Source organism: Chiloscyllium plagiosum, unplaced genomic scaffold (genome assembly GCF_037043375.1).
Source record: "Chiloscyllium plagiosum isolate Xiang-an unplaced genomic scaffold, Cpla_swu_hap1 HiC_scaffold_11, whole genome shotgun sequence".
NCBI classification, from domain to species: Eukaryota; Metazoa; Chordata; class Chondrichthyes; order Orectolobiformes; family Hemiscylliidae; genus Chiloscyllium; species Chiloscyllium plagiosum.
Window position 1 is genome coordinate 18719722 of NW_028270149.1, and position 17378 is coordinate 18737099.

General features: G+C 43.6%; 1 protein-coding gene across 4 annotated transcripts in view; it reads left to right on the forward strand.

The window, feature by feature from the left end:
• The first annotated feature begins 959 nt into the window (after nt 1–959).
• Nucleotides 960–17378, forward strand: part of LOC122557409 (uncharacterized) — a 74192-nt gene continuing 57773 nt past the window's right edge. For 2 of the 4 annotated variants that reach the window (XM_043705095.2, XM_043705094.2), the window contains exons 1-3: nt 960–1470; nt 14048–14144; nt 15613–15829. In XM_043705095.2, coding sequence (XP_043561030.2) covers nt 1267–1470; nt 14048–14144; nt 15613–15829 — 518 coding nt within the window. In that variant the 5' untranslated portion in view covers nt 960–1266. The remainder of the gene's footprint in view (nt 1471–14047; nt 14145–15612; nt 15830–17378) is intronic. The other 2 variants (XM_043705093.2, XM_043705092.2) reach the window with 2 other exon arrangements.

Here is a 17378-nt window from a genome sequence, read left to right on the forward strand (position 1 = left end):
CAGTTTTCCCCGCCTCTCTCTCACCTCCTGAATACCTTTGAGGATGAAGAACCTCTTGATGTTCCCTGTTACTGTTTCCCACCAGTCCGCTGGGGACTCAAAGGGGGGCTTCATGGTTCCCCAACCTGCGCAGTCCCTCTTGAGCTCCTCAATGTTTCCCGGGGTCAACAGCTGTTTACTGACCCCCCTGCCGGATCGTCCATCTGCATCAATGATACAGTTGAAGTCTCCGGCCAGAATGACCGGCCTGGACGTAGCCAGCAACAGTGGAAGCTGCTGCAGGACGGCCAACCGTTCACTCTTACCCACTGGGGCGTACACATTAATCAGTCTCAGGGGAGCATTCCTGTACATGACGTCGGCGACGAGTAGGCGCCCGCCCACCCCCTCCTTAACCTCGGAGATGGTGAAGTTGCCTCCTCTCAACAGGATACCCAGGCCAGAGGCGCGGCTATCGTTGCCCCCTGACCAAACTGACAGCCCATGGGCCCACAAGCTCGACCATCTCCTGTAGCTGCTGAGGTGCGGTATCCCACACTCCTGCAGGAACAGGATGTCGGCTTTAATGTTGGCCAGGAAGGCCATCGTAGAAACACATCACGTAGCCGATTTGATGCTACGCACATTGATGGTGGCAGTTTTTAACCCCATTTTAACAGTTTACAGTCCTTTTGCTGCTGGTCTTGCCCCTCTGGGGTAGCTGTGTGCATCCCCGTGGTGACGGCAAACTGCTGGACCCTCCCAGGGCTGAGGTAGCTGTCCGGCTCCACGCTGGAGCCATTTCCCCGCTCTGGTGCCTTCGGGTCGGGCCCAGGCTCAATGTTTCCCGGGGTCAACCAGCCGCTGCTTGTCCTGTAGGTGACAGTCGGCCAGCAGGAGGCAGTGGTCAGAGAAGAACACCGGCTTGACGTCCTTCACGTACCTTCAAGAGCTCCTCCCAAGTACTGCTTAAAGGTTGAGAAATTTCCTACCTCAGTACCCCTCCCAGACCGGGCATTCCAGATTTCCATCACCCTCTGGGTGAAAATTGTTTTCTCAACTCCCCTCTAATCCTGTTACCTTTCACTTTAAGAGCACTCCTGATTGAACCTGCTTCCACCACACGTTCAACGAAGTCGCCAGTGAACACCCGTGATACGTTTTGTTTTTTGTTTGTGAAAGGGGGGCGTTTATTTTGTTCATGTCCCATGAGTCAGCCAATAGTCAAAGGGCTTTTTCTTTCACGGAGGCAGGTTCCGCGTCAGCTTGTGTTGTCTGAACGCGGACATGTCTCCGAAACAGCTACTGGCTGGCCTCCTGTTTGTCGCTCCTTTTACCTACTGGAGCCCTGGCTTGCTGCTGAATGTGCTGCTGCTGCTGGTTTTCAGCTGGTGGCTCAGTGCCCCGGTCACTGAAGGGAACACGGACCAGCTGGACCACAGGCCGGATCGCGGGGACCAGGCATTGTCTGAGACAACGGAGGAGCTGGTGGTGAGTGCAGTCTGTTTGCTCAGGAACAGTAATCTTCAGATAGATAAACACTTAGCTTTCCTCTTCTCCAAAACCTCCACTGCCGAATCATGACAACCGCAGTCTATACCACTGATTCTGGTTTGGTTACAATTTCCTCCATTGAGAAGCCTTTCAAGTTGCTCAGTGTTGCTCTGTTTCTGCAGGCGGAATCGCTATTGTCTGTCTCTGTGTGAGGTTGAGGTGTTAGTTTTAAAGGATCATGTTTCAGACCAGGAATTCTTGGTTATGGGGTTCACTTTGGGAGTCAAGCATGAGAATTAAGCTTAGGTGTATGGATTATCTTCTGGTTAGGTTTGGAACCAGGCTTGTCTGGTCGTGATTGAACTGATCTGTAATTTACCCAATGCCACTTCCCCATTTTCACCCAGGAGCTCTGCATATTCCTTAAGACACAACAATCTCACTCACTTTTGACATCCTTGATTGTCGCTGCCTTCACTATACTCCAGGACAGTGCATTCCAGACTCTAACCAGCCACTGTGTGAAAAATATTTTTTCTTGTCATTACTACTTGTGCCAATTATCTAAGACAGGCCGGCTACTTGCGGAGCATTTCAGAGAACACCTCTGGGACACCCGGACCAACCAACCCAACCACCCTGTAGCTCAACATTTCAATTCCCCCTCCCACTCCACCAAGGATATGCAGGTCTTTGGACTCCTCCATCGTCAGACCACAACAAAACGACGGTTGGAGGAAGAACGCCTCATCTTCCGGCTAGGGAACCCTCCAACCACAAGGGATGAACTCGGATTTCACCAGTTTCCTCATTTCCCCTCCCCCCACCCTGTCTCAGTCAAATCCATCAAATTCAGCACCGCCTTCCATCCTGAGATCTTCTTCCCAACCTCTCCGCCCCCACCCCAGTCTGACCTATCACCCTCACCTTGACCTCTTTCCACCTATCACATTTCTGACACCCCTCCCCCAAGTCCCTCCTGCCTACCTTTTATCTTAGCCTGCTGGACAAACTTTCCCCATTCCTGCAGAAGGGCTTATGCCCGAAACGTCGATTCTCCTGTTCCCTGGATGCTGCCTGACCTGCTGCGCTTTTCCAGCAACACATTTCCAGCTCGTATCTAAAACTTCTGCCTATTAATCATCAAATCTTCCACCAATGGGAGCAGTTTTTCCTTATGTCACTGTCAGATAGAGTCATAGAGATGTACAGCACAGAAACAGACCCTTCAGTCTGACTCGTCCATGCCGACCAGATATCCTGAACTAATCTAGTCCCATATGCCAGCACTTAGCCCATATCCCGCTAAACCCTTCCTATTCATATACTGTCAGAAAAATTTGCCCAATAGGTTAGAGATCACAAAACACAGCTTGAAGTGAAATTGACTAACAGTTTATTGCAAGCTATATGGCTGGAAGAGAAATTGACTAGGCTGACACAGAACTGACAGTCTGTAGATCAGATTTCTCTTCCCACAGCTGAGGATGAGACCAATTTTATAATAGTGCTGCACAAGGCTGTTTAAGAAATGGGAAACTACAATGTGTCTGGAAATGGAGTAATCTAGTTACAAGGATGCTAATTGGAAAACAGTTATCAGATGAATGTCCTGTTCTTTCACACAATGCACAATGCAACATCCTGGTAGTACAGATGGTTTCATTCCTCTTCACAGGTAGGTGTTAATGTCTCCTCTGAAGTGGTGAGGTGCTTTCATTGTCCTGCTCCTGGAGCATGTCCTTTGCTGCTGCCTCTCTGTCTGACCTGCTCTTTGTGTGACTTTGGTATTGCTGAGTTGTGAAACTGACCTTGGGGCTTTGAGATATCTGTGGTGCTCTGTCATTCTTAATGAGCTTAAAGTGTATTCTCTTGTTGCGTGGGCTGTCTGATTTGGCTTGTGAGCCTGCTTGGGAATTCTGGGTGTTTTTGGTACAGTTTGGCCATTTTTGTGGGCCTATCGTGGGTTAGCAGATCTTTTCCCACATATACCCATCCAGATGCCTTTTAAATGCTGTAATTGTACCTGCCTCCACCACTTCCTCTGGCAGCTCATTCCATACACGCACCACCCTGTGCATGAAAAGATTGTCCCTTCGGTCCCTTTTATATCTTCCCCTCTCACCCTGAACCTATGCCCTCTAGTTCTGGACTTCCCCACCCCAGGGAAATGACCTTGTCTATTAATCCTATCCATGCCCCTCATGATTTTATAAACCTCCATAAGGTCACCCCAAAATTGGAGGTGTAGTGGACTGTGAAGAAGATTACCTCAGATTACAGTGGGATCTTGATGAGATGGGAGTTTAGATCAGTGTGGTGCTGGAAAAGCACAGCAGGTCAGGCAGCATCCAAGGAGCAGGAAAATTGACATTTCAGGCAAAAGCCCTTCATCAGAAATAGAGGATCAGATGGGCCAATGGGCTGAGGAGTGGTAGATGGAGTTTGGTGCTGCATTTTGGAAAAGCAAATCAGAGCAGGACTTACACTTAATGGCAAGGTCCTGTGTAGCGTTGCTGAACAAGGTGACCTTGGAGTGCAGGTTCATAGCTCCTTGAAAATAGACTTGCAGGCAGATAGGATAGTGAAGAAGGCGTTTAGTATACTTTCCTTTTTTGAACAGAGCATTGCGTATAGGAGTTGGAAGGTCATGTTGCGGCTGTACAGGACATTGGTTAAGCCACTGTTGGAATATTGCATGCAATTCTGGTCTCCTTCCTATCGGAAAGATGTTGTGAAACCTGAAAGGGTTCAGAAAAGATTTACAAGGGTTTGAGTTATAGGGAGAGGCTGAATAGGGTTGGGGCTATTTTTGGATCTCTCGTGATTTTGAATAGCTCGATCACATCGCCTCTGAGCTGTCACTTCCCAAAGGAAAATAGTTCCTAAATTCTCTAATCTCTCCATGAAACTGAAGTTCCATGCTCCCCCATTCTCATGAATCTTTGCTGATGTTCTTCAATATCTTCCTGTCTGTCCTAGAGTGTGGTGTGCAAAACTGACTCCAGTTGAAGCTGAACCAGTGTTTTCTACAAGTTGATCTTAACTTCCTTGTTTCTTTTTAAACAAATTTGTTCATGGGATGTAGGCGTCACTGCATAAGTCCATCCCTGTTGGCCCTGGGGAAGATACTGGTGAACTGTCTTGAATTGCTGCAGTTGAAATAAAGGTGCACCCTCAGTGCTGTTAGAAAGGGAGTTCCAGGTCTTTGACCCAGCAATATTGAAGGAGTGGAAATATCACTCCAAATCAGGTTGAAGTCACTATCCTTTATGTATGTACTGTATATTCCTCATATCTCTCTGTTCTGTGATCTTCAATGATTTATGCCCAATATATCCAGATCCTCTTGCTCATGCACCCCTTTTAGAATTATGCCTTCTATTTTGCAGTGTCTCTCTCCCTTCTCCGTAATAAGATTAGTGGGAAGTGATGACCAAGTGGTATTATCACTGGACTGTTAATCCAGAGACCCATGTAATGTGGGATACTGGGTTCAAATCCCACCATCTGGAATTAAGAGTCTAATGATGAGCATCAATCTGTTTATGATTGTTGGAAACATTCATCTCATTCACTAATGTCCTTTAGGGAAGAAAATTGCCAGCCTTACCTGATCTAGCCTATTTGTGACTCCACACCCTACTGTAATGTGATTGACTCTTAATTGCCCTCTGGGATGGGCAATAAATGGTGGCCTAGACAGCACTGTCCTCATCCATGTGAATGAATAAAAAAAAACACTTCACATTTCTCCTAATTGAATTTTATCTGCTTTTGCACCGACCTATCCATATTCCTTTGAAGTTCTGCATGGTTCACAATAATTCCAAGTTTTCCCTATATACCAAGCTCCATGTCATTAATGTGCAACAACAAGAGCAGAAGTCCTAAACCCATCCTGGGGAACTCTGCAATGACTTTTCCTTCAGTCCAAAAAATCAGCCATTAACCACCAGCTTCTGATTCCAATCAATCAGCTGTTCTTTTCACGTTGCTATTTATTTCATGAGCTTCTTATTCAAGTCATTCATATCAATGTCATTATTTCCCAGTTCCCTTCATTCTCAATTCCCTCAGTCTCCAGTTGCCTGAACGATCACTTCCAGCTTTGTGTGACTCTCCTCTGACTTTGGATTGCAGTTTATCCTCTTGGACTCTCTCCCTCCCCCATTCATTGTCCGTCGTAACTCCAGTCCAGTTATTTGGAACTACCTTAAATCCACATTCTCGCTTCCCCTGTCCATCTGTCGTTTTACCATTTTCTATCTCCACTCTCATCTGCTGCTCAGTGCTGAATGCTCTGCTGTATTTAGAGCACTGACGTTTTAAGTGAATAAGGCTGCAAACTAAATACAAATCGTGAGACGGCTGGAGAAACTCAGCAGGTCTGGCAGCATCTGCGGAGAGAAACTTTGTGTCTGGTACAGAGTTCCAACACGTTGACTAACATACCAGCAGGGAGATTTGCTAGAGCTGCCGGGGAGGATTTAAACTAGTAAGTGGTGGGGGGAGGGGAGGAACCCAGGGAGGTAGTGAGGAAAGAGATCAATTTGAGACTGGTACAGTTGGGAACGGGAGCGAATCAAATACTCAGGGCAGGCAGGAACAAAGCAGAAAACAAGGTAGGACTGATAAATTAAACTAAATTTATTTCCATGCAAGAGGCCTAACAGGGAACGCAGATGAACTCAGGGCATGGTTAGGAACATGGGACTGGGATATCATAGCAATTACAGAAACATGGCTCAGGGATGGACAGGACTGGCAGCTTAATAGTCCAGGATACAAATGCGATAGGAGGGCTAGAAAGGGGTCAAGAGAAAGCGTTTCTAATAAGAGATAGCATTAAGGCTGTACATAGGGAGGGTTTTTCCGGGGATACATCCAGGGAAGTTATTTGGGTGGAACTGAGAAATAGGAAATGGGATGATCACCTTACTGGGATTGTATTATAGAACCCCCAATAGTCTCAATAGAAATTGAGAAACAAGTTTGTAAGGAGATCTCAGTTATTTGTAAGAATAATAGGTTGGTTATGGTAGAGGATTTTAACTTTCCACACATAAACTGGGACTGCCATAGTCTTCAGGGTTTAGATGGAGAGGAATTTGTTAAGTGCGTACAAGAAAATTTTCTGATTCACTACGTGGTTGTACCTACGCAAGAAGCTGCAAAACTCTTGGGAAATAAGACAGGGCAGGTGACTAAGATGTCAGTGGGAGAGCACTTTGGGGCCAGCGACCATACTTCTATTAGTTCTAAAATAGTTCGAAAAGGATAGACTGGATTTAAAAGTTGAAGTTCTAAATTGAAAGAAGGCCAATTTTGATAGGATTAGGCAAGAACTTTCAAAAGTTGATTGGGGGTAGGTGTTTGCAGGCAAACGGACAGTTGGAAAATGGGAAGCCTTCAAAAATGAGATTATGAGAATCCAGAGACAGTATATTCCTGTTAGTTTGAAAGGCAAGGCTGATAGATGTAGGGAATGCTGGATGACTAGAGAAGTTGAGATTTTGGTTAAGATAAAGAAGGATACATATGTCAGGTATAGACAGCAGAGATCCAGTGAATCCTTAGAGTATAAGCAGTAGGAATATACATAAGAGGGAAATCAGGAGGGCAAAAACAGGACATGAGATAGCTTTGGCAAATAGGGTTAAGGAGAATCCAAAGGGATTTTATAAATATATTAAGGACAAAAGGGCAACTAGGGAGAGAATAGGGCCCCTCAAAGATCAGCAAGGAACCCAATTGTGGAGCCACAGGAGATGGGGAAGATGCTAAACGAGTATCTTGCATCAGTGTTTACTGTGGAGAAGGACATGGAAGATATAGAATGTGGGGAAATAGATGGTGACATCTTGAATAATCTCCATATTACAGAGAACAAGGTGCTGGATGTCTTAAAACGCATAAAAGTGGATAAATCACCAGGACCTGATCAGGTGTATCCCAGAACTCTGTGGGAAGCTAGGGAAGTGATTGCTGGGCCCCTTGTTGATATATTTGTGTCATCGAAAGTCACAGGTGAGGTGCTGGAAGACTGGAGGTTGGCTAAGTTCCTGCCACTATTAAAGAAAGCTGGTATGGAAAAGCCAGGAAACTATAGACCAGTCAGCCTGATGTTGGTGGTGGGCAAGTTGTTGGAAGGAATCCTGAGGGACAGGATTTACCTGCATTTCGGAAGGCAAGGACTGATTAGGGATAGTCAACATGGCTTTGTGCATGGGAAATCATGTTGCACGGACATGATGGAGTTTTTTGAAGAAGTAATGAAGAGGATTGATGAGGGCAGAGTGGTGGACATGATCTATATGGACTTCAGTTCGGTGTTCGACAAGGTTCCTCATAGTAGACTGGTTAGCAAGGTTAGATCTCATGGAATACAGAGGGAAGTAGCCAGTTGGATACAGAACTGGCTCGAAGGTAGAAGACAGAAGGTGGTGCCGGTGGAGGGTTGTTTTTCAGACCAGAGGCCTGTGACCAGTTGAGTACCACAAGGATCGGAGCTGGGTCCACTACTTTTCATCATTTATATAATGATGTGAACATTTGGATGTGAACATAGGAGGTATAATTAGCAAGTTTGCAGATGACACCAAATTTGGAGGTGTAGTGGACTGCAAAGAAGGTTACCTCAGATTACAACAGGATCTTGATCAGATGGGCCAATGAGCTGAGGAGTGGCAGATAGAGTTTAATTTAGAAAGATGTGAGGTGCTGTTGTTTGAAACAGCAAATCTTAGCAGGACTTATTCACTTAATGGTAAGGTCCTAGGGAGTATTGCTGAACAAAGAGACCTTGGAGTGCAGGTTCATAACTCCTTGAAAGTAGATTCGCAGGTAGATAGGATAGTGAAGAAGGCGTTTGGTATGCTTTCCTTTATTGGTCAGAGTATTGAGTACAGGAGTTGGGAGGTCATGTTGCAGTTGTACAGGATATTGGCTTGGTCACTTTTGGAATATTGCATGCAATCTGGTTTTCTTCCTTTGAACAAGTAACAAAGAGGATTGATGAGAGCAGAACGGTGGATGTGATCTATGTGGACCTCATTTGACAAGGTTCCACAGGGGAGACTGGTTAGCAAGATTAGATCTCATGGAATACAGGGAGAACTAGCCATTTGGATACAGAACTGGCTCAAAGGTAGAAGACAGAGGGTGGTGGTGGAGGGTTGTTTTTCAGACCGGAGGCCTGTGACCAGTGTACCACAAGGATTGGTGCTGGGTCCACTACTTTCATCATTTATATAAATGATTTGAATGTGAGCATAAGAGGTATAGTTAGTAAGTTTGCAGATGACACCAAACTTAGAGATGCAGTGGAAAGTGAAGAAGGTTACCTCAGATTATAACGGATCATGTTCAGATGGGCCAGTGGGTTGAGAAGTGGCAGATGGAGTTTAATTAGATAAATGCGAGGTGCTGCATTTTGGGAAAGCAAATCTTAGCAGGACTTATACACTTAATGGTAAGGTCCTGGGGAGTGTTGCTGAACAAAGAGACCTTGGAGTGCACGTTCATAGCTCCTTGAAAGTGGAGTCACAGGTAGATAGGATAGTGAAGAAGGCATTTGGTATGCTTTCCTTTATTGGTCAGAGTATTGAGTACAGGGGTTGCGAGGTCGTGTTGCGGCTGTACAGGACATTGGTTAGGCCACTGTTGGAATATTGCGTGCAATTCTGGTCTCCCTCCTATGGGAGAGATGTTGTGAAACTTGAAAGGGTTCAGAAAAGATTTACAAGGATGTTGCCAGGGTTGGAGGATTTGAGCTATAGGGAGAAGATGAATAGGCTGGGGCTGTTTTCCCTGGAGTGTCGGAGGCTGAGGGGTGACCTTATAGAGGTGTACAAAATCATGAGAGGCATGGATTCGATAAATAGACAAAGTCTTTTTCCTGTGGAGGGTGACTCCGGAACTAGAGGGCATAGGTTTAGGGTGAGAGGGGAAAGATATAAAAGAGACCTAAGGGGCAACTTTGTCAAGCAAGGGTGGTACGTGTATGGAATGAGCTGCCAGAGGAAGTGGTGGAGGCTGGTACAATTGCAACATTTAAAAGGCACCTGGATGGGTATACGAATAGGAAGGGTTTGGAAGGATAAGGGCTGGTTGTTGGCAGGTGGGACTGGATTGGGTTGGGATATCTGCATGGATGAGTTGGACGGAAGGGTCTGTTTCCATGCTGTACATCTCTGTGACTCTATGAGAGGATGTTGTGAAACTTGAGAGGGTTCAGAAAAGATTTACAGAGATGTTGTCAGGGTTGGAGGATTTGAGCTATGGGGAGAGGCAGAACAGGCTGGGGCTGTTTTCCCTGGAGCATCAGAGGCCAGGAGGTGACCTTATAGGGGTTTATAAAATCATGGGGGGCATAGATAGGGTAAATAGACAAGGTCTTTCGCCTGGGTGGAGCAGTTAAGAACTAGAATGCATAGATTTAGGGTGAAAGGGGAAAGATTTAAAAGGAACCTAAGGGGGCAACGTTTTCAAGCAGAGGGTGGTGCGTGTATGGAATGAGTTGCCAGAGGAAGTAGTGGAGGTGGGTACAATTACAGCACTTAAAAGGCATCTGGATGGTTATATGAATAGGAAGGGTTTGGAGAGATATGGGCCAAGTGCTGGCAAATGGGGTTAGGTTAGGTTAGGATATCTGGTGAGCATAAGACCATAAGACATAGGAGCGGAAGTAAGCCATTCGGCTCATCGAGTCCACTCCGCCATTTAATCATGGCTGATGGGCGTTTCAACTCCATTTATCCGCATTCTCCCCGTAGCCCTTAATTCCTTGTGAGGGCGTAGGTTTAGGGTGAGAGAAGAAAGCTATAAAGTTGGACAAGTTGGACTGAAGGGTCTCTTTCTGTGCTGTACATCCCTATGAATCTATTGACTCTGTTTTTCTCTTCACCGATGCTACCAGACCTGCTGAGTTTCTCTAGCCTTCTCACAATTTGTATTTTGTTTGCAGCCTTATTTATATATAACAATGTGTTTGTTTCAGATTGCCAAGTAATGCAGTACTTTGCATAAATACAAATTGTATTGGTTTAAATGCTTTTGCCGATATCAGTCAGAAGTTAAATATAACATTCGCACTTTATTGCTGATTTGTGACCTTTTACTTTTACTTCCTATTTCCTGGAGTATTATTAAACTATTTTGGCTGGGAATTCCTATATCGAAATTATGCTCAGCGCTTACTCAACTCCACTGTTTTTCTGGCAGACATTGATCAGTTACCACGTGCTTACAGAAATAGTTTGTTTTCTTTGTCGAAGCAATTTCCCTTTTGGTATTGTAATTAATTCTGTATGACTTTGTGTTCAATGGCCAGAAACGTCTGATTTTTACAAAAATGTACAATGCACCAAATTTACCAATGGATGCTGGTTTTTGTTAAGGTAGCTGGAAAAGCACAACTGGTCAGGCAGCATCTGAGGAGCAGGAGAGTCGACGTTTCAAGCATAAGCTCAAAGAGTTAGAGAATGCCGTCTGACCGGCAATACTTTTCCAGCACTACGCTGTTTGACTCTGATCTCCAGCATCTGCAATTCTCACTTTCCCTTTTAAGATAGCATCTGATCAACACAGAATTGTTGTAAACACTACAATTTAACTTATTCATTCACTTATCAGAACTCTTGGTGTTTTTTATATACTGAAGAGAAAGCACATCCTCTTTTTGATTCTGTTTATTTATCCTAAATGAATCTTTCATTTCACCTGTGCTGACAAAGTCACCAGATACTGGTCATCCAATCAGCCTAATTATTTTGATGTTAAGGACAGGGTTTGAATTGATCAGTATTCTAGCAAGCATATATAAATTTTCCAAAGGTAAAGTCATTTTAAGTAGTGGGGAACCAACTAGTTTGAAATACAGGAAGGCGTTAGGCAGAATGTGTCTTTGCGCAATATTCCTTAATGCAACACTGGATGTAATATTCAAGATGAAGGGCTTTTGCCCGAAACGTCGATTTTCCTGTTCCTCGGATGCTGCCTGACCTGCTGTGCTTTCCCAGCACCACTCTGATCTAAACACAGCAATATTCAAATGTCAACATGATAACATGGGCACTGGGTTTAAGTTATTAGATAATCATTGTATTGTCAAGATTACATTTTGAAGTCTTCCAAATGTACCACTTCCATACCACATTATTTCCCAACCTCTGTATCCTCAGGAAACATCCCTTGTATGTTCCTCATAGGTACTTCCAGTCTTAAAAAGAAAGTACATATGTTTTCCAGTCTTTGATTATGACTCAATCCTCTGTTAGGAACTCAATCTTGTGACTTATCTCTGTTTCATCAATATGGCTGGGTCTTTCCTTTCTGTGTGAGAGTTCAGGAAAAGCTGAACATACTTCTCAAAAATAGCCTGTATGTAGTCTTCTGCCTTATACTGAATTAAATTAAAATGAGAAAGGTAAGGATAAAGAATGGTCAATAGATCCATTTCATGTACTCCTCCATGAAAACCTACAGCTTTTTACCAGCAATGCAGCAGTTTCTGACACACAACACTGGAGTGTCATAGAAACATGGGAATAGGAGTAGGCCATTCAAACCTTTAAACCAGTTCTGCCTTTCAGCACTATTGTGGCTGATCAAGCAATTCAACACCTTTTTCAGCATTATCCCCATAACCTTAAATGCCATTGATAATCAAAAGATTATCAACCACTTTAAATATACTTACCAACTGAGCTTCCACAGCCCTCTGTGGTAGAGAATTCCAAATATTCACAACCCTCTGAGTAAATAAAATGAAGTAGTTAGGCAAAAAGTTAAGGCTTTGTAGAATGAATATAGGAGGTTTGTTGAAGGTTAAAAGCAGAACCTCAAATGTAGTAATCTCTGGTTTACACCCGGTGCTATGTTCTGGTGAGAGTAAGAATAAAAAGATAGGGCAAAAAAGTCAACAGGTGATGAAATGGTGCAATTTACAAGGATTCAGATTCTTGGACCATTGAGAAGATAAGGTGGTTCATATGTGGAATGAACTTCCAGGGGTAGTGGTAGAGCTACAGTTATAACATTTAATGTACATATGGATAAGTACATGATTAGGAAAGATTTGGAGTGATATGGGCCAAACACAGGCAAGAGGGGCTAGTTTAGTTTGGGAACATGATAGGTGTGGATTAGTTGGACTGAAGAGAATGGAAACAGACCCTATTATCTTATGATCCTAAATGTCATTCCCTCTGATTCTTAAATTGTGCCCCTGGTACTAGACTGCCCAACCAAGGGAAACATCTACCCTGTCTGTCCTTTAAAGTATTTTGCAACTTTCAGTTGGATCAATGTTTCTTCTTTGAAACCGTAGAAATAGATATTTAGATTAAATTACTTACAGTGTGGAAACAGGCCCTTCAGCCCAACAAGTCCACACCGACCCTCCGAAGAGCAACCCACCCAAACCCATTCCCCTACATTTATCCCTTCACCTAACACTATGGGCAATTTAGCGCGGCCAATTCACCTAACCTGCACACCTTTGGACTGTGGGAAGAAACCGGAACACCCGGAGGAAACCCACGCAGACACGGAGAGAATGTGCAAACTCCACACAGGCAGTTGCCCGATGCGGGAATTGAACCCGCGTCTCTGGCACTGTGAGGCAGCAGTGCTAACCACTGGGCCACCGTGCCACCCTCAAATACTAGAAACGCTAGAAGAAATCTGGTGAACCTGTGTTCCATTCCCTCAATGGCAATAATATCGTTCCTCAACTGAGATTATGGACTTCAGTCTTGGCATTCACCTTGATGCCTTAACCTTCTGACCTCATGAGCCAGTAGACTTTCAAGGATAATGAAAGAACACAAAATAATTTAGGAAACAGAGGTGATTCTCGGGTTTTGGGAATTATTCTTGGAGTCCTCAACATTCCCAGTTTACTTATAATGGAAACTTATTCAATATTTGTTTGGAGGCATTTCTTTCATTTTTACATGTCTACCTAACACTGTTTTCCAGTTCACACACTTGTAGTTAGGCATTCTAAAGTCATTCTATGATCCAGAAACTTCCAAAATCTGGAAATTATTTGGCATTTCTATATACAGTCATCTTCCTTTGCTCCCTGTGATGTTCAGTTAAGATGCAGGTTCTTTTTTTCTTCCATTTCTCTCCAATGCAATCCATTTTTTATGCCTACCTGATTAATATCTTTCACCTTTCTCACTCTGGATGTGTAATTCTTTTTGAACTGTTAGTAATGCAATACTGCAAGAATCCTTCCCCACCCGATGTCAAGGAAGGGAAGCTATTGCAAGTGATTGTCCTATATAAAGCCTTTTAACTACAAAATGGTGGACTACATTCATTCTTAATTTTTCAAAACATTACTGGCTGGATAGAATAAGCAATTGAAGCCTTGAAATACTTTTGAGTGGAAGTTATTATTTGTTCCCAAATTACGAAGTTTTTTTAGGGGATATTCTTTATACCTCAGTACATATGTGGTGCAAGGCATAACCTTTTGATGGACCCAGCACATGGTAATCACTCCTAATCAAATAATCTGTAATATTTGGACCATAACCTTATATCTAATTTTTTATAGGAAGAAGGACAACCTCATGATCATGTGGATGTACTTGATGGCAGAGAGCAGAATTCAATTGTGCTTGATCCAGGCCTTCGACAGTCCCTCAGGAAAGGTAAATATTCCATGTTTCTGAATTCAGGCCATTGTTTTTGTGTGTGCTGATCACAGTAAACCTGGGACCAAGTAGCCATTTCTTTGTTGCTATTGAATCACCAGACATTAACATTTTTGTTTTGTTTTAAATGGTCAACTTGAGTGCAGAGAAGGGTTTCAGATTAAGCCACTCATGGGCTGAGGGTTTCCATTTCTGTGCCAGCAGCCAGTGATTTTCTGTTAATTAGTGTGAATGATGGTGATATGGGAGGTGATGGCGTTATTACTGGACTGTTACTCCAGAGACCGAAGTAATGTTCTGGGGAAACCGAAAGAATTGCGGATGCTGTAAATCTGAAACAAAAAGCAGAAATTGCAGGAGGAGCTCAGCATGCCTGGCAGCATCTGTGAAGAGAAATCAGAGTTAACGTTTCAGGTCCGGTGACCCTTCCTCAGAACTAACATTCAGGGGACCCAAGTTCGAATCCCACCATGGCAGATCATGGAATTTCAATTCAATAAAAAAAAATCTGGAATTAAGAGTCTAATGATGACTATGAATCCATTGTTGGAAAAACTCATCAGGTCCAATTGTGTCCTAAAGGGCAGGGAACTGCCATAGGTTTGGCCTACATGTGACTTCAGGCCCACAACACAGTTGTAACTCTTATCCACTCTCAGGGATGGGCAATAAATGCTGGCCCTGCTGGGGATGCCCTCATCCCATGACTGAATAAAAGAAAGATATGCAGGAGCACTCATGACCAAGGCTTTGAGACGCTGGAATGCATCAGATACTTATCACAATCAGAACCTCAATTGGGAAAGCTGAGAAGAAAACCTTTTCACACAGCAAGTAGTTAGGGTGAGGAAGGCACTGCCTGGAAATGTGGTGGGGGCAGGTTCAATTGAGGCATTCAAAAGTGTAATTGATGATTTGGATAAAGATAATGTGCAAGGCTATGGGGAATTTGAATTCAATTTAAAATAATCTGGAATTAAGAGTCTAATGATGACCAGGAATCCATTGTTGGAAAACTTCATCCGGTTGACGCTGGGTAATGATCGTTTGTAGAGCTAGTGTAGACATAACAGGCTGAATCCCCTGCTGTACCACAACACTTCTGTGATTTCTGTAAAACATGATCCATCCCTCTATTTGTAGTTAGTTGGGTAAATCACAATTACCTGTTCAATCAAAATCGGGAGGTCTGTTACAAGATGGTCCTGTTTGTTGGTGCTACATTTAAACACATTCAAATGTATTTTTTTTTGCAATGTCCAAACCTCTTTGATTTTCTTCTAGTGTACACTAATGGTTCTCCCATGGCACCTCTCACATATGTAATTTTCTGAGGTATGGATCTACCAAGTCAACTTTTTGCATGAGTTTTCACCCAGAAACGTAACAGTTTTGTTTAGGAGGAATGCTTTGCACAAGTATTTCTACCGAATCTTTTTCTCATTGAAATTGTTATATCTTACAGTGTTTGACTGCAGTTACTCACAGTTCATCTTGTTATGGTACAATCCACCCGAACCCCGAGATGATCAGCCACTCTACCAAGTCCTGTTCCATGAGTTTACCTCGGCTGTAGATCATGCAGTCTTGAAGATCAGGAATCTGGACCTCACCAGAATAGAAATTGGATTGATTCAAACACTTGCCAAGCATTTGAAATCTGCCAAGAAGGGAAAGGAGAGGTATTGTGTGTGTTTTTAAGTTTCAAAAGGGAAATTTCAGTGGTTAAGAATGGGACTTCAGCTAAAATAGGAATATCACCAAGATACCAGCAAAATCCACTAGAATTTCATCCCTACTAGCTGTTTGTGTTTGTCATTCATCCTCAATATGGTAAAGTATAACCTTTAGAAATAAATTCCTTACTTTGAGATTGACAAGAGTTTTACAGGACATGAACTTCTGTAGCCTTCCCTTGGGGATGTTTCTAAATGGGTGAGGCAGCATTTCTAGATAGATTAGATTACTTACAGTGTGGAAACAGGCCCTTCGGCCCAACAAGCACACACCGACCGGCCACCCACCCAGACCCATTCCCTTACCTTTACCCCTTCACCTAACACTACGGGCAATTTAGCACGGCCAATTCATCTAACCTGCACATTTTTGGATTGTGGGAGGAAACCGGAGCAAACCCACGCAGACACGGGTAGAATGTGCAAACTCCACACAGAGAGTCACCTGAGACAGGAATTGAATCCGGGTCTCTGGCGCTGTGAGGCAGCAGTGCTAACCACTGTGCCACCATGCCGCTGTTCTGTATCTTCAGCAGTTTACTCTTCAATAATGCAGAAGTTAACAGAGATAATAAGTCTATGAAAAATGTGCAATGTTTTGCAATTTTCTAGACCTTGAAGGAAAGTCCCATGACCGAAGACCAATGGCCAAGAGCTCTTACTGCATTATAACACAAACAACATGTCAGCCATCATCTTGGGCATGGCCCCTTAACAAGCCTTATTTGGCCAATGCAAGTTTAAACCTCTTTTTGTGAACCCACCCTCCTGTTACCACATCTGTCAATCTGGCCTGTTTTCATCATAGCATACTTGACTTGTTTTTCAGTTAATTAAGTCAACATCACTTGTAAAAACAAAATATAGCTCAAAATGGGCCACTTTTCCTGATTGATGTAGGAACAGGAACTTTGAATGGAATCTTGGAGGCAATGGAGATTTGAGCTTTGCACCACCTCTTTTCAGGAAGACCTGCCCCCATTTGTTCCACTTAGGTACTTGACAATGATCCTTCTAATGGGATCAGGCATCTACCTGCTGAAAGCTGCTGACCTGGCATCTCTGAATGGCAGTGCCACTGGGAGTGAGGTAGCTACTGCTGGTATGCCAGCAACTCAAAGCCAAGGATCATCTCTGGCTCCTAGGTCAGAGGTGAATGATAACAGGAGGGGTTGGGGTGGTTGGCAATAAAGTTGACCAGTAGGCCCCTTCCTTCCTGATATCATTAGGATTGACCTATTGGAAGGTCAAAGCAATCATAAAAAGGGATAAGACATCCTTGAACATTGAACATTCTGAGACTGTTTCCTTTAGAAAATTGAAGAATGAGGGAGTGACCTGTTAATGGTCTTTAAGGTTCTGAAAATGTTTGATATGTTAAATATGGAAAAAATATCTCTACCGAACAGGGATGCTGAAATATAAGGTAAAGGGGAATTCTAGAGGAACTTATTTATTCAGTGTGAGTGTGAGTTGACTCATGGTGATTTGAAAC